Source organism: Podarcis cretensis, assembly GCF_951804945.1.
Source record: "Podarcis cretensis genome assembly, chromosome: 14".
NCBI lineage: Eukaryota > Metazoa > Chordata > Lepidosauria > Squamata > Lacertidae > Podarcis > Podarcis cretensis.
In genome coordinates this window covers 5,869,174-5,883,842 of record NC_137183.1, presented here as the reverse complement: position 1 = coordinate 5,883,842, position 14,669 = coordinate 5,869,174, and the positions used below count along the sequence as shown (strand labels likewise).

General features: G+C 41.8%; 1 protein-coding gene across 5 annotated transcripts in view; it reads left to right on the top strand.

Moving 5' to 3' along the window:
- Positions 1–14,669, top strand: part of RNF111 (ring finger protein 111) — a 55,335-nt gene that overhangs the window by 12,359 nt on the left and 28,307 nt on the right. For 4 of the 5 annotated variants that reach the window (XM_079953217.1, XM_079953216.1, XM_079953215.1 and 1 more), the window contains exons 2-3: positions 5,657–6,562; positions 11,298–11,424. In XM_079953217.1, coding sequence (XP_079809343.1) covers positions 5,657–6,562; positions 11,298–11,424 — 1,033 coding nt within the window. Of the gene's footprint in view, positions 1–5,656; positions 6,563–11,297; positions 11,425–14,669 lie in introns of those variants that run through there. The other variant, XM_079953218.1, reaches the window with a different exon arrangement.

Below are 14,669 nucleotides of genomic sequence, written 5' to 3'. Positions count from 1 at the left end.
CAACCCCAGAGTCATCCGCAACTGGACCTAATGGTCAGGAGTCCCTTTACCTTTTTACGGTGGTAAGGGTGGTAGACTAGGACTTGAAATATCAGTGTTTGAATCCCCATTCAGTCATGATGCTTACTGGGTGATTTTGACCTGGCCAATCACCGTCTTTCATCTCAAGGTTACCTCACAGGGTTGTTGTGAGGGTAAAATGTGGAGTGGGAGAGCCATATACAATGATGCCTTTACCTCCTTTGTGGAAAGATGGATAATAAATTACGTATAAATGATGCAATAATAAGTAATTTTTACATCCCTGCTGCTTAAACATTTATGGTGATGATGTATTTAATATTTGTATTTTTTTAAGTATTGCAATTTTGTGAGCCACCTTAGAAATAATCTGTTGACAAGGTAGAAATGTACAAAATAAAACATAGCAACACCAAGGTTGATTGTGATTCTCCCACTGTTTGTTGACAAAGAAAGTAAGAAGTCACCCTATGTAGGAGTTTGTCCCTCAGCACAGCCGTGCCGCATGCAGAGCCTACACGCGCCCAAGCCACCATGTCACTCCCAGGAGAGACTCGTGGCTCGGGTGTGGTAAGTGCCGCCCGGTGCCCCCCACTGACCCCCCAGCTATGCCTCTGCCTAAGCCTTTCCGTAGTTCCTTTAGTGCTGCTCTTTCTCAAAATGCTTCTCCTTCCTTGCTTGTCTGTAAACAGCCAGGATCATACAGTTTTCCTGGTTGTGTCAAGCAGTGCAATAACCACAGCCATCCCTGCCAGTTTTCTGCATGTTAGGGGAACGTGGAACATTGTCTTGTTGATAAGCATACTTCTAAACATGGGCCTCCTAGAACTGTGTTTGCTTGGAGGCCAGTTTCAATTGTGTTGTTAGTTAATACACAGTTCCCTGCACTCCCTCTTTAGTTTTCGAATGTGAAAATGCTTGGCCATAAAGAAGCTGTTCACATAGCTTTATTGAGCCATATATGTGAAAGGAAATGTACATGGAGCTACATATGTACTTTCACCCCCTCTTTTTTTTTTTTTACAGCCAAGACAAATACACCAGATCCCTCATGACAGCCTTCTGCAACCTGGTGCCCATCTGATATTTTGAACTGCAACTCCTATCAGGCAGGGTCCGAAATTAGTCAGGCGCCAGGCACATTTTGCGACTGGCAATCAGCCTTTTCAACTGGATGGAGATGTCCAGGAGATATCCTTGGTGCATAGCATCTCCACCTGCTTGGCTGCGTCTTTTACTACCCCGTCCAGCACTTGATTTGCCCAGCAGCAAAAGATGTGTATTTTTTTGCTGCTGCTGCGCTGCCGGGTGAATCAGGTGTTTGCTTCCTTGTCCTATAGCTGCAAGAAGAGAATATGTATCACAGGAGTGGGGTGTTTTTGGTTGCAGGGAAACTTTTATTCAAGCTGACAAAATCCCAACAAGGGCATAAGAAATGAAGGTAACTTGTTAACATATTCAGAACCTAATTGCTTAGTGAATTAGAGTTTGCTAGCCCTCCCAGTTTTCACAGCAGTTGCAACGTGCAAATTTGCTCCTTCTTGCTCTCCAGTTCTCTCTGCTGTTGCCCAGGTTCTGAGAGGCTATTAAACTATCAGCTACTAATTGGAAAAGTGATGAGCAACAGCAGAAGCATTCGCTATCTTGAGAGCAAGGGTGTTTAAAGCACAGCATCCTAGACAGACCCTGCATAGCTTCTTGACCTCAGCTGGTTCCCCTCTTGATGACAATACAGAATGGTTAAGTCAGAATTCTCAGATTCTGAGCATTCAAAATAGATAAAAATAAATAGCAAGCTTCCAGGCCACATGATTATTGCTAAAACTTGCAAATGTGTGTACAAATACTATTAAATGGCAAAGCAGTGAAGTGTGCAAAAATGTAAAGTATTGCACTTGGGCAAAAAAAATGAGAGGCAGAAATACAAGATGGGTGACACCTGGCTTGAGAGCAGTACATGTGAAAAGGATCTAGGAGTCTTGGTTGACCACAAACCTGACATGAGCCAACAGTGTGACGTGGCAGCTAAAAAAGCCAATGCAATTCTGGGCTGCATCAATAGGAGTATAGCATCTAGATCAAGGGAAGAAATAGTGCCACTGTATTCTGCTCTAGTCAGACCTCACCTGGAGTACTGTGTCCAGTTCTGGGCACCACAGTTCAAGAAGGACACTGACAAACTGGAACGTGTCCAGAGGAGGGCAACCAAAATTGTCAAAGGCCTGGAAACGATGCCTTATGAGGAACGGCTAAAGGAGCTGGGCATGTTTAGCCTGGAGAAGAGGAGGTTAAGGGGTGATATGATAGCCATGTTCAAATATATAAAAGGATGTCACATAGAGGAGGGAGAAAGGTTGTTTTCTGCTGCTCCAGAGAAGTGGTCACGGAGCAATGACTCCAAACTACAAGAAAGAAGATTCCACCTAAACATTAGGAAGAACTTCCTGACAGTAAGAGCTGTTCGACAGTGGAATTTGCTGCCCAGGAGTGTGGTGGAGTCTCCTTCTTTGGAGGTCTTTAAGCAGAGGCTTGACAACCATATGTCAGGAGTGCTCTGATGGTGTTTCCTGCTTGGCAGGGGGTTGGACTCGATGGCTCTTGTGGTCTCTTCCAACTCTATGATTCTATGGTTTTTCATAACTGAGGGTGAGAGAGAGGTGAGCACTTGATAGCAAACCACAGCTCTCTTAAATCTTCATCCCTCTCCCTGCATATATTTTGTTTTCAAACAAGCAAGTCCAAATTCTCTCCAAAAAATCGCACAACTTAGTTGTGCTCTGTGGGTCATTGTTTCCTGTGATTGCAGGAAGTTCCACAGATTATCTGCACTCAGTTGAGAAAGTAGTCCTGGTATCCTTTAAAGCTCATCAGACGCTAGTCCTTGTCTGCAAGAGTTTAGAACTATGTGAAAGGGAATACTGCTGCTTTCCTAACAAATAACATTTTAATATAGCTTGGATTTTATTATTTTGCCTTTCTAATAATTAATATCTTCCAATATGAATTAACTTAAATTCTTGTTAAACTTTTTCTGGTCCAGTCATCTCCCTGGGTATGTCTTCTACTTCTGCTTCATTTTATTTGAGACACGGCAATTTGTGGGTTGTTGCAAGCAGTATTAGAAACTGGCTTAGAAAAGCTATTCGCCAAATGGCTCCTGGAACCTAGGTTGCAGGCGCAAAAACACAATGGCTAGTTGCCATTTTTTGTTCAGTTTGATTTTTGTACTGCTTTCTGAACACATTCAAAGGCTGTTAAGTTACACCCACACCTCTTGCTTGAACCACTGGAGCTACACTACTGGGTTAAAGAAATAACCCCCACCACATTGTAGTTCTTCATAAATTGCAGTCATTCAATTGTACCAGCTACACACACACACACACACACACGTCTGACATTGCAAGGGGATTGGACTACATGACCTTTTGTGTCCCTTCCAACTATGATTCTATGACTAGCTAGATTTCTTCAAACTGCAATGAAAGCTAGGATTAGAGAAGTCCAGTTTTATACTTGAGATTTTATAAAATAAATATGAAAACTGGTATTATATCGAATACATGAAAGCCTTTCCTGCAACCCACATTCATATGTTTATTTTGTTATTTTTACACTGGGAAGGCAAACAGGTAGGAAGATGATAAGTATCGTCTAAGGCAATCCCAGTATAAACAATGCATCTTAAAATATGAACTATTTATACTAAAAAGCTTCACACTACATCTTAGGGTGCTCAGGATCAGCTGTCGTCATTTCATATTCTGTGAGAAATTTCACAATGAAATAGTGATTTCCAGTGCTTCATTCAGAAGCTCCTTGTTTGGAAAATGACATGGAATTTTAAAAAAGCCACCACACCCAATTGTCCTCTTATAATTATTACATCTTGGAGCCTTCAGGAAATGTCACAAAATGAAACTGTGTAGGTAAACCAATGATATATCTATTGAGACGCATTGTGTAGAATGTTGGTATAATTTTGTTTTTACAGATAATTTTTTTTATGTACTTTTAAAAAATTATTTTAAAATAAAGAGAAATGCAAGCATCTTTTTTGGGCTTCGTTCATGCCCAGAATTATGCATCGAGAAACCAAAGATTACAATGGCATAGAAAATTACGGACCTGGAAATTAATTACAGTATTTAAAAACCAAAACTACATCTTCCACACCATTTTCTTGAGAAAGAAAACAACTAGCTGCAAGATATTTCAGTTTTTCCAACAGAACAGGTGTACTAACGCTCATTCTCACAGAATGTGGTGATCTCATTTACAATAACACAGCAATTACCGATAAATGCTAAATGAACTATGATACTATATAGGATAAGAGAACATTCTAGTTCCTGGGCACCATCCAGCTAAAGTTAAGTACTTTTTGGTTGTGCTGTTTTCAATGGGCAAGAGTCAAGGACATGCTTAGGCCTGTAATCCTTATCACAGGATTTCTTGAGAGTAAATTCTATTTAATAAACTGGAAATTACTTCAGAGAAAATATGTACTGAAAACATGTACTGAATCAGGCTGAAATGCTCCCATTGAAATCAGTGAGATTTACGTATCTATTCCCCACCATAAAGCCCCCTTTGCCAAGCCACTAACAAACAGTGAATAATTATATCAAAATTCTTGAAAGAGAGACACAATCCTAACTATTTCTACACAGAAATAGTTCCTACTGAATTCTAAAGGGCGTAAAGGTAAAGGGACCCTGACCATTAGGTCCAGTCGTGGCCAACTCTGGGGTTGCGGCGCTCATCTCATTTTATTGGCCGAGGGAGCCAGGGTACAGTTTCTGGGTCATGTGGCCAGCATGACTAAGCTGCTTCTGGCAAACCAGAGCAGTGCACAAAAATGCCATTTACCTACCTGCTGGAGTGGTACCTATTTATCTACTTGCACTTTGACGTGCTTTCAAACTGCTAGGTTGGCAGGAGCAGGGACTGAGAAATGGGAGCTCACCCCATCGCGGGAATTCGAACCGCCGACCTTCTGATTGGCAAGTTCTAGGCCCTGTGGTTTAACCCACACAGGCAAATGTGATTGCAACCTAATTTGTTACTTTTGAGCAGTATCTCTCCAGTAGTACCAATCCATCCCTCTCCTATTCATCAGAAACCTAAAGCAAAGCTGAAACCTGTATTAAAAACAGGCAAAGGCTTAAGAACAGGCTGCTCTGGAGGGGAGGTGGGGCTGATAAAGTAGCTGCTACAGCCTTCCAAATGGCATTGTTTCCAGGATGGTGAAAGAGGAGCTTACTTGTTTACTTATGCAAAAGGCCTGATGAGGAGTAACAGGGGAATGCCAGAAGCTCAATAACTGCTAACAGCTTTTCAGCTTTTGTGAGTGGTGGAGATTTCAAGTTGCATTTCCTGCGACCAGAAATCTCCACTTGGTTGCTAGGGGGCGCTGCTGGCGCCCGGTTAGTTTCAAAAGCTTGTGAAGTATAGAGTTTTAAAACACAGCATGACTTCCTGTGATGGCAGATGCCAAACACTGGATTTCCACAGACTTTCCTGCAACTTACGAAGGGGGAAGAAATGAATTATTTAGTTATTGGGAAGTTCTTCTGACAGCTGGTGTTTGCATTGTTCATTATTCTAATATTTCTGTTTTTATTTCTGTCAGGCCCTCCCTGCCGTTTTCCCATGTCTCAATGGACTCCTAAATGTAATACAGTCTATACCCTCGAAGCGGATATGAAGAGTGACGTTTCTTCTGGTGCACCAAAGAGCCAGGAGAGCCTGAAAGGGATCCTTTTGAACCCTCCTCAGCCCATTGAGGCAGCCAAAAGTTTCCCTGAAGAAGTTGAGATGATTGCCAACAAAGTCGGGGATGAATTCTCTCACCTTTGTGGTGACTCTCAGAAGCAGAAGGACCTCAACGGAAATCGCCCGGAGCAAGAAACCATAGTCATGCGCAAGAAACGTAAAAACCAGCAGGCTGGTCCTTCCTATGCTCAGAACTGTGGCGGAAAAGACAACCCCCGGATTTTAGGGTTAAGGCAGCGCCTCGATCCGCAAAGCGAAGACAATGACTCATCTTTTAGTGACTGTGTCTCTTCACCTTCATCTAGTTTGCATTTTGGAGACTCTGACACGGTAACGTCTGAGGAGGAGGACAAGGAGGCAGCCTCCGTGAGGCATGCTCGGCCGGTGCTGAATGCTTCAAGCAGAACTCATGGTACTCGGCCCCAAAAGTGGCCCCGGACAGAGACAGAGTCTGTTCCAGGGCTCTTGATGAAAAGGCCCTGTTTCCATAGCAGCAGTACTCTGAGGAGGCTCCCTTATAGGAAGCGGTTTGTGAAAACCAGCTCCTCCCAGCGGACGCAAAACCAAAAAGAGCGGATTTTAATGCAGCGGAAGAAAAGGGAGGTATTGGCTCGGCGGAAGTATGCTCTGCTGCCCAGCTCCAGCAGTTCTAGTGAGAATGACATCAGTAGTGATTCCTCTTCCAGCTCATCCACTGAAGGAGAGGAAGACATCTTTGTGTCGACTGGCGATAACCACCCAAACAGTACTGCTGTTCCTTCAGGTAAAACCACCTTGCTGTCAAATAATGTGTTATCCTGCTCCTCTTCATAGAGTTTTTCAGATAGTTTATCTGCAGCTCTGGTTGCTTAGCTGGAGGGCCCATAGCTAAGACATAGTGCACATGCACTTTGTGAGTGGAGGATTCTCAGTTCAGGCAGCAGGGATTTCAGCTAAAGGCTCTCAGGGCTGCGGGGCAAGAGACTTCGGAGAGCCACTGCTGGTCAGGGAGGCAATGTTGGCCAGATGGACCAGAACTCTGATTCAGTAGAAGATGGTTCATATGTTTCTATGTGGGATCCAACCATCCATTTATTGGGGTGCTGGGATTTTGGAGATGATTGAAGAGGAGGCTGCAGCCCAGATTCTTGAGTTCTTTTTTCACGGTTGGGCAAAGTGACTCAGTCTTGGGAGGGAAGAGACTTTGCCTGATTTCAGCAAAAGGCTTCTATGAGAAGGGAGTGCGAGTTGGTGTGCCAAATTTTTAGTTGCCCAAAGTGGCCTGCCAACAAGTCCCATTACTACAGCAGTCAACCTCCCACTACACACACCCATCTCAGAAGGGTGAGCATTGGCCTGGGTCCAGTTCATTTCCCTTAATCTATAGGGTCTTCAAACAGTTATGTACCTCTTGCAGAACATCTCTTGCATGTACCATGAATTAGGTGTGAGAGATCCTGGATTATATCTGGCCATGCAGAAGCACAGGCAAAGAGACACACTTTTAACAGTCTTGTTTCAAACTTCTGATAGCCCTAGAAGTGTCACATAGTCAGCATAGACAGAATGTCACAGGGTTGCAAGAAGCCAAAAGAACATAGTCTCCTGTGTCCATCCCTGATCTCCAGTATAATCAGAACCACAGTGGCCTGGTTCACACAACATGCTAAGCCTATGCAGTATTGTTTCTAAAAAATCAGCATAGGTTACTCTTGTGACTGCCCACTTTCTACTAGCCTTTGCTGTACTATAGTCTGTAGAAACATTCCATGAATGAGCGTAAAATGAGCCCATGATGTATGGATGTAATACACCAATTTCCCATTAACTTTGTTTAGGGACGCATGTGGCACTGTGGTCTATAAGAAAAAGTAAAATTCTTACATGTTCAGAACAAATATTGTGTGGCACCTGTAACAGTACCAGTTCGCCTGTGGTTCTGAAAGTGTGTGAACACTGCCTGCAAAAGACTCCTGGGTTGATGGGGTGGAGGGTTCTGCCCCTTCCATAACAAGTTGCTCCATGAGTTGTTGTGTTCTACCTGCACACTCCTGTTACCTTTGTTTAGGTGTCTCTCTTTGCCTCTTGCTTACAGAGATATGAAACGGCTCACATGACTAGAACAAAAGTTGATGTATGTATCCTGTGAGCCCGTGTGTTTTTAATATTTCTCATCTTTGGGTGGACAGTCATTGTAAATATGCTTTTTCATATCAGCAGGAAGATCCCATGGAGGTTTTCTGTAAAATCTGAATAATAGGATATGAATTCAATGCACACACCAAAGAATTCATAGTACCTTAGATCTCTTTGTATTGTACCTAAATTTTTGTGGAATAGAGTCCACTTCATCAGATGCACAAAGGTTTACTTTCATTTGACAGGTACACGCAGTGCTTTTTCCCCTGGGGGTACCCAAGGGTATACAGTACCAGTGCCTCCCCACCCCAAGGTTAAAAGTGTGGCACTTACTGTAACAACTCATGGTGAGTACCAGCACATTTTTTTTCTAATTAAAAAAGCATTGGGTACGTGTATATACATCTCTGCTCCTGTATATAGCTGTCCACTGAAGATAACTCTTGATGCACCTGATGAAATGGACTCTAATCCATTAAAACTTCGTTTTAACAGTAGATCTGTTAGTCTTTAAGATGCAAGAAGTTGTTACTATGAAACAGAGACATGAAAACTGTATGAATCAGCAATTGGGATGCAGACATTAACTCTCCCACTCATGGCTGGTGTTCCCTCTTTCAAAACTCACATTGGTAACCCATCCACAAGGGACCACAAATGACCAAACTCTTTCATGGGAGTAATTTCTGTACAGTATAGGGTTTTCAGCCAGTCTTGGCTTAAGAGCACAAAGAGAGACTGCTAGATCAGACTTTTGACTCCATTGGCGTTGAAAGTGTCCACCTTCCTCCCTGGTTCCCTGCAACTATTCAAATATTTTTTGTTGTTGCTGGTCTTAATGTTTTTAGCAGTGTGATCCTCAAATTCTTTTTCAGCATCCTATATTGTCCACTTGCATTTATTTTTCCAAAGTTTGTGTTCCTTTTTGTTCGCCTCGTTTGGACAAGACTTTCATTTTCTAAAGGAAGCCCTCATGTCTCTAATAGTTTCTTTGCTTGTTAAGGACACTAGCATCCTCTAGGCTTTGGTGGTGCCTTTCTTTATCTGTTTTTCTTTTCTTTCTTATTTTAATTTTTAAAATGCTTTTATTAGGTTATTATACCAACACCAACACAGATGTCACTCACAAGACAAACTTACAAAAAGATATAACTACACACACACAACAAATAATGCACATACATCCCTATTTCAGTTCTTATTCATTTGTATTTGACTTCCTTCCCCCTCAACGCAGGTCCGTTTCTATACTTAATAAACTGTTTCTTTCTCAATTCCACCTCTGTTTTTCCTCTATATCTTATATTTACACACACACACACACACACACGTGTGTGTGTGTGTGTGTGTGTGTGTGTGTACACCTTTCTTTATCTGGTGTATGTTTCAGCTGAGCTTCTCATGTTGTGATTCTAAACAACTCCCAATCTTTTTTGGAGAGTTTCATCCTCTTGAGTTTGCTGAAAAGGAAGCTGAAAAACAGTTACCTCTTTTGAAGTCAAATGTAATTGTTTTGTTTTTGTTTGGAAATTGTTCCATTTACATATATATTGAATTGGATAGCACTATAGCCACATTTTCCAGTCAGCTCAATAACATTTGTATCTAACACCTCTACATTGCTTAAGATTAAATCCAGAGTTCCTGCTGCCCCTCCGGTTGGTTCCATGATTGTTGTTCTAGAAGGCAGGCATTTAGAAATGGTACTTTTTTGTCATGACTGCAACACACTTGCACTCAGTCTATGTGAGGGTAGTAAAAGGCACCTTACTATAGCATTTCATCTTTTGGATGCCTCAGCATAAGAAGAGTTCTCTGCTTGATCAGTTCAGAGGCATAGGCTGGCATATTGTTTCCTCTGAGACCCAACCAAATGGCCTAATGGGAAGCCCAATGTTTCTTTGTCACAGATATTGGTATGGTGTGTCTGATCTTGGAGGTAATACACAATTCTCATGACTAGCAGCCACTGAAATTGTCTGATCCCCTTTAAAGCTATCTATGTTGCTACATCTTGAGATAGCAAATTCCATAGCTTAACTATGTGTTGTGTGTATTGCTGACCATTCATTTGCACTGTATGGCTTCTCTCTTTGTACATGCAGAAATTAGACAGTCGTAGGACCTGACTTCACTTGTAAGACAAAGCTTTATTTTACGTGTTCAGTGACTCTTGAGTTTAAACTGAAATACGACACAATCCAGGAAAGTCTGTAAAAGCCTCCTGTGTTGGGGCATGCTTAGGAATTAGAAATGTTTTTCAGGGCATGCTTAGTCACAGCTTTGAAAATAAAATACAGTTTCCGAGGTTACAAATTCATTCTCAATTATCTGCTTTCCATTGAAACTGTATGGCAGGGAATGTGCAGCCATTCAGATATTTCTAGACTTCCAACTCCTGACCATTGACCATGATGTTAATGACCACTGACCATGCTACCAGCTTTGCCTTCACTGTCAGAGGCATAATGCCTCTAAATACCACTTGCTGGAAATTGCAGGTCACAAGATGCTGTTGTGCTCCTGCTCTTGCTCATTTGGCTCATCTGGTTGGCTACTGTGAGTACAGGAAGCTGTACTAGATATGCCTTTGGCTTGGTCAAGCAGGGATCATCTTATCTTCTTATGTCTGGATCCAGTGAGAAAGTCCAGCATCATCTGAAGGGCTGCAGATTCCCTGTGTATGAAGGCACATAAGGCAAGCATTTTGCTGACACTGAGTCAGTTGGTGCCTGGATGAGAGGTTGTGCTCCAATCTCCCATGTGTCTTTCCTTGAACTTCACAGAAAAGCGGGATATAAATTAAACAATGCTGAGTTACTCTGATCTGAGAACAACAGTTTGGTAGCTCTAATCTGCTCCTGACCCATCAAATAGCTCCTGGTATATTTTGGGCCAAAGCTGCTTCTAGGCACCACTGAAAGTGGCTGCAGTCTTACTAAAACTAAATGTAACTGGCGCAGAAGAGGTGTATTATTACTTTTTGTAAGTTACAGTGGTGCCCCGCAAGACGAATGCCTCGCAAGACGAAAAACCCGCTAGACGAAAGGGTTTTCCGTTTTTCGAGGCGCTTCGCAAGACGAATTTCTCTATGGGCTTGCTTCGCTCCCCCCCCCTTTTCTAAGCCGCTAATAGCCGCTTAGCTGCTTTGCCGCTTAGCCGCTAATAGCGCTAATCTGCTAAGCCGCTAATAGGGTTGCTTCGCAAGACGAAGAGACTCGCGGAACGGATTCTTTTCGTCTTGCGAGGCACCACTGTACATCTTCTGCAACACTTACTGATTGCCTCCATTTTGCATCATATATAGTTAATACCTTGTGGATTTCAAATCTAATGCAACTTATTTCAGTCTTCTGTTTCCTTTGCGTTCTGCCTTTCAGGGAGTATTGATGAAGACGTGGTGGTGATCGAAGCATCCTCCACTCCCCAAGTCACTGCCAATGAAGAAATCAATGTTACCTCAACAGACAGTGAAGTAGAGATTGTAACAGTTGGAGAAAGTTACCGGTAAGGCCAATGTTCTTTTCTTTTGGAATATGATAATAACTTTGTGAATAAGGGTTGGGCTTTATTGAACAGCTGTTCCTTAAAGTCAGGGTTCATAATAAGCGGGTGCGGAGTGCATTTTGCAACTAAGAATTCCCTGAATGAGATCACGGTCCTGATGCATAGTTCTAGTATTCGGCTGCTGAACCATTCAAATGGTGCAACTGACCACTGAGAGCACAGGAGGAAAAATGCCTCCCAGCCAATAGCACAACAGAAACACAACTAGGGATCTCACAACCCTTTGCATTTGAAAAGAGCATTCTAATCAACACATTAGTGATCTGACTTTGTTGCTGCTGGGAGGGACTAGAAGGTGAGACTGTCACTTTCTCCCCACACCGGTAAGCTGGTGCTGCTATCAGTGGAGGACACAGGACAGTGGCAACAAGTCAGAGTACTCAAAAGTCTTGGTTATAAAGCTTTTTTCAAATGCAAAGGGATGTGGGAGCCATCCAGGATAAACATAACTTAGATGGCTCCCTGCCCTTCCCACATAGTAGCAGGAGTCCCCTCTCGGCCAGGCAGGTTAGAGTTTAATGTTTGAAGTCTCTTCAAAACAGTATGAGGTCTAATGAATGTCTGGAGAGTTAGTCAGTTATTTCTTTTCAGGGCAAATCATGTTGATAAATGTGGAGTGTGATCAAGAGACAAAATTCCTACACGTTAGTTTCTTTATATAATTTGGTATGAACATTGAGTTCTTCTGTTTTAGATTAAGTAATAGCACACACAGTATGTTCACCTTTAAAAAAATTCCTGCCCAAAGTATATGTGTACTTCCATAGGCTTGGTATTTTGCTTTTGAAATAATTCAGAGATGTATAACTGTGGCTTTCTACTTTGGGTGCTATATTTTTTGTTGAAATGATTAGAAGGAGAATATTTTTTACAATGCACTTAATTCGAACTTCAAAATATAACCAAGTTACTACATAAGCTCCCTTTTATGTTTCTTTTTGTATTAAGAGCTGTGTATTATATATGACATAATGAGAAAGAGAGCTTATGTTTTCAATGGGGGAAATATTACTGATGATGAGCTTCAGAATTCCTGTGTTCATTGTAAGTTAGGGCTTTTTCACATGTTCATTTCTCCCTAATTAATACCAATTTATATAAAACATTATTAACTGCTGATCTTAGAATGCTAAGACATCACAGTTGATTTAAAAAACACATTACATTTTTGCTGCTACTGGATATTTTTTGTTTATTTTAAATAAAAAGATAAAAGTTTAAAACAATCCCCTTTCTTAATTGGCCTGACTTCAACCCCTAGCTACAACTCCAACATGTTTTCTCCGGGCTACATATGCACCCGCCTTTTTAAAAACCACACTTTTGTTTTCTGTATTCAGCACTTTAAAGAAGCCATAGACAGCAATGCTCAAGTATGCTAATACTCAAACAAATTAAAAATAGAAACAACACAACACATTTTAAAAGGGCATTGGATGTCAATCAGCCTAAGGCCTGGTTAAAGAGGAACCATTTTTTGCCTGGCACCTAAAGGTGAAGGTTGCAGGTGAACTTCCCCTGGCAGGCTGTCTTTGTTGGTTGGAAATTGGTTTCAGGAACCAATTTCCTATAGGGAAATTGGTGGATAGACTGTTTGCAGTTGGAATTAGCAGAGCCTTCATTATGGGATTCCCCCGCCCTTGTGTTGTTCTTGCCAGAAAGCTATGACGTTCACATAGTTGTATTAAAAATTTCTTCTAAACTGTCATTTATTTCATGTTATTAAACACGCCTGAATTAGTTTTTTGCCGAAATTTGGTTTTTAAAACAGAAAACCTATAGTGTTAGTAGAATATCTGTTTTTTTTAAAAAAAGAAATAATTATTATATTTTCCCCCATGTAACATTTTCTTAAAGACTTAATGTAAACTGCATTCTAAATGCATGCATTTTTCTCATGGGGTGAATTGGTCTGTACAGAATTCCATATTGTGAAATAGAGATTTGTCTAATGAAAATTGATGGATAAGGAAAGTTTTCTAGGTGATTGCAAATGTTGATCTCTGTTTGCCAGGGATTCAGAAGAATTCTTCACATGTAGAATCTCATTCCCATTTGCCTTGGTGTAAACCCTTTTGAATTCATTCAGTAGGATCTATTTCTGTGTAGAAATGGCTAGGATTATGCTGTTGGACCTGTTCTTCCAATAATGTTGATGTCATAGACCTATTTCGCAAAAATAAATGGAATGTGCTGCTGCACTGGGGGGAAAATGGCAACTAGCCATTCTGATTTTGTGCCTATAACCCAGATTCCAGAAGCCATTTGGCCCTAGCTTTTCTACCCCAATTTCTAACACTGCTTAAACTTCATTGTATTGATTTCTCTCACCCTCTTGTAGTTGGAACTTCCAAGTTAGCTGTAGGCAGCCCCTGGTATGGGCCAGATCGTTGCCATTTTTGTCATGTGTTAAATCTTCTGCCTAGCTGTGCTCTTTCCTTTTCACCATCTGATGGTACAGATATTCTCTAGTCCCTGTCCTTCTGCCTCTGCAACAGTTGGATGCTGATTCTAAATTTAGAACAAGAGAACCCTTCTCTTCAGATGTATGCATTTAATTACATACAGCACAGGCTTTCAACCTTTTTGAGTCCATTGCTCCCTTGACCAAATACATTCTTTCTGCGACACCCCTGTGGGGCTCAGGAGCCCAGTTATGGCACCCCTTGTCCGCAGAGCTGGCACCCCCCCACCCTTTTTCAAACACCCTCCCTTGTGGAGGGTTCCCTCAGCCTCCTCTCCTCCCCCCTCTTCTTAAGAGTCTAGGTATTTATAATTGTCAAGAAAGGTTTTTAATCTGTTGGCCAGAGATTGGTCAACATTGAATAGTTCAAGAAGGACACTGACAAACTGGAACGTGTCCAGAGGAGGGCAACCAAAAAGGTCAAAGGCCTGGAAACGATGCCTTATGAGGAACGGCTAAGGGAGCTGGGCATGTTTAGCCTGGAGAAGAGGAGGTTAAGGGGTGATATGATAGCCATGTTCAAATATATAAAAGGATGTCACATAGAGGAGGGAGAAAGGTTGTTTTCTGCTGCTCCAGAGAAGCGGACATGGAGCAATGGTTCCAAACTACAAGAAAGAAGATTCCACCTAAACATTAGGAAGAACTTCCTGACAGTAAGAGCTGTTTGACAGTGGAATTTGCTGCCAAGGAGTGTGGTGGAGTCTCCTTCTTTGGAGGT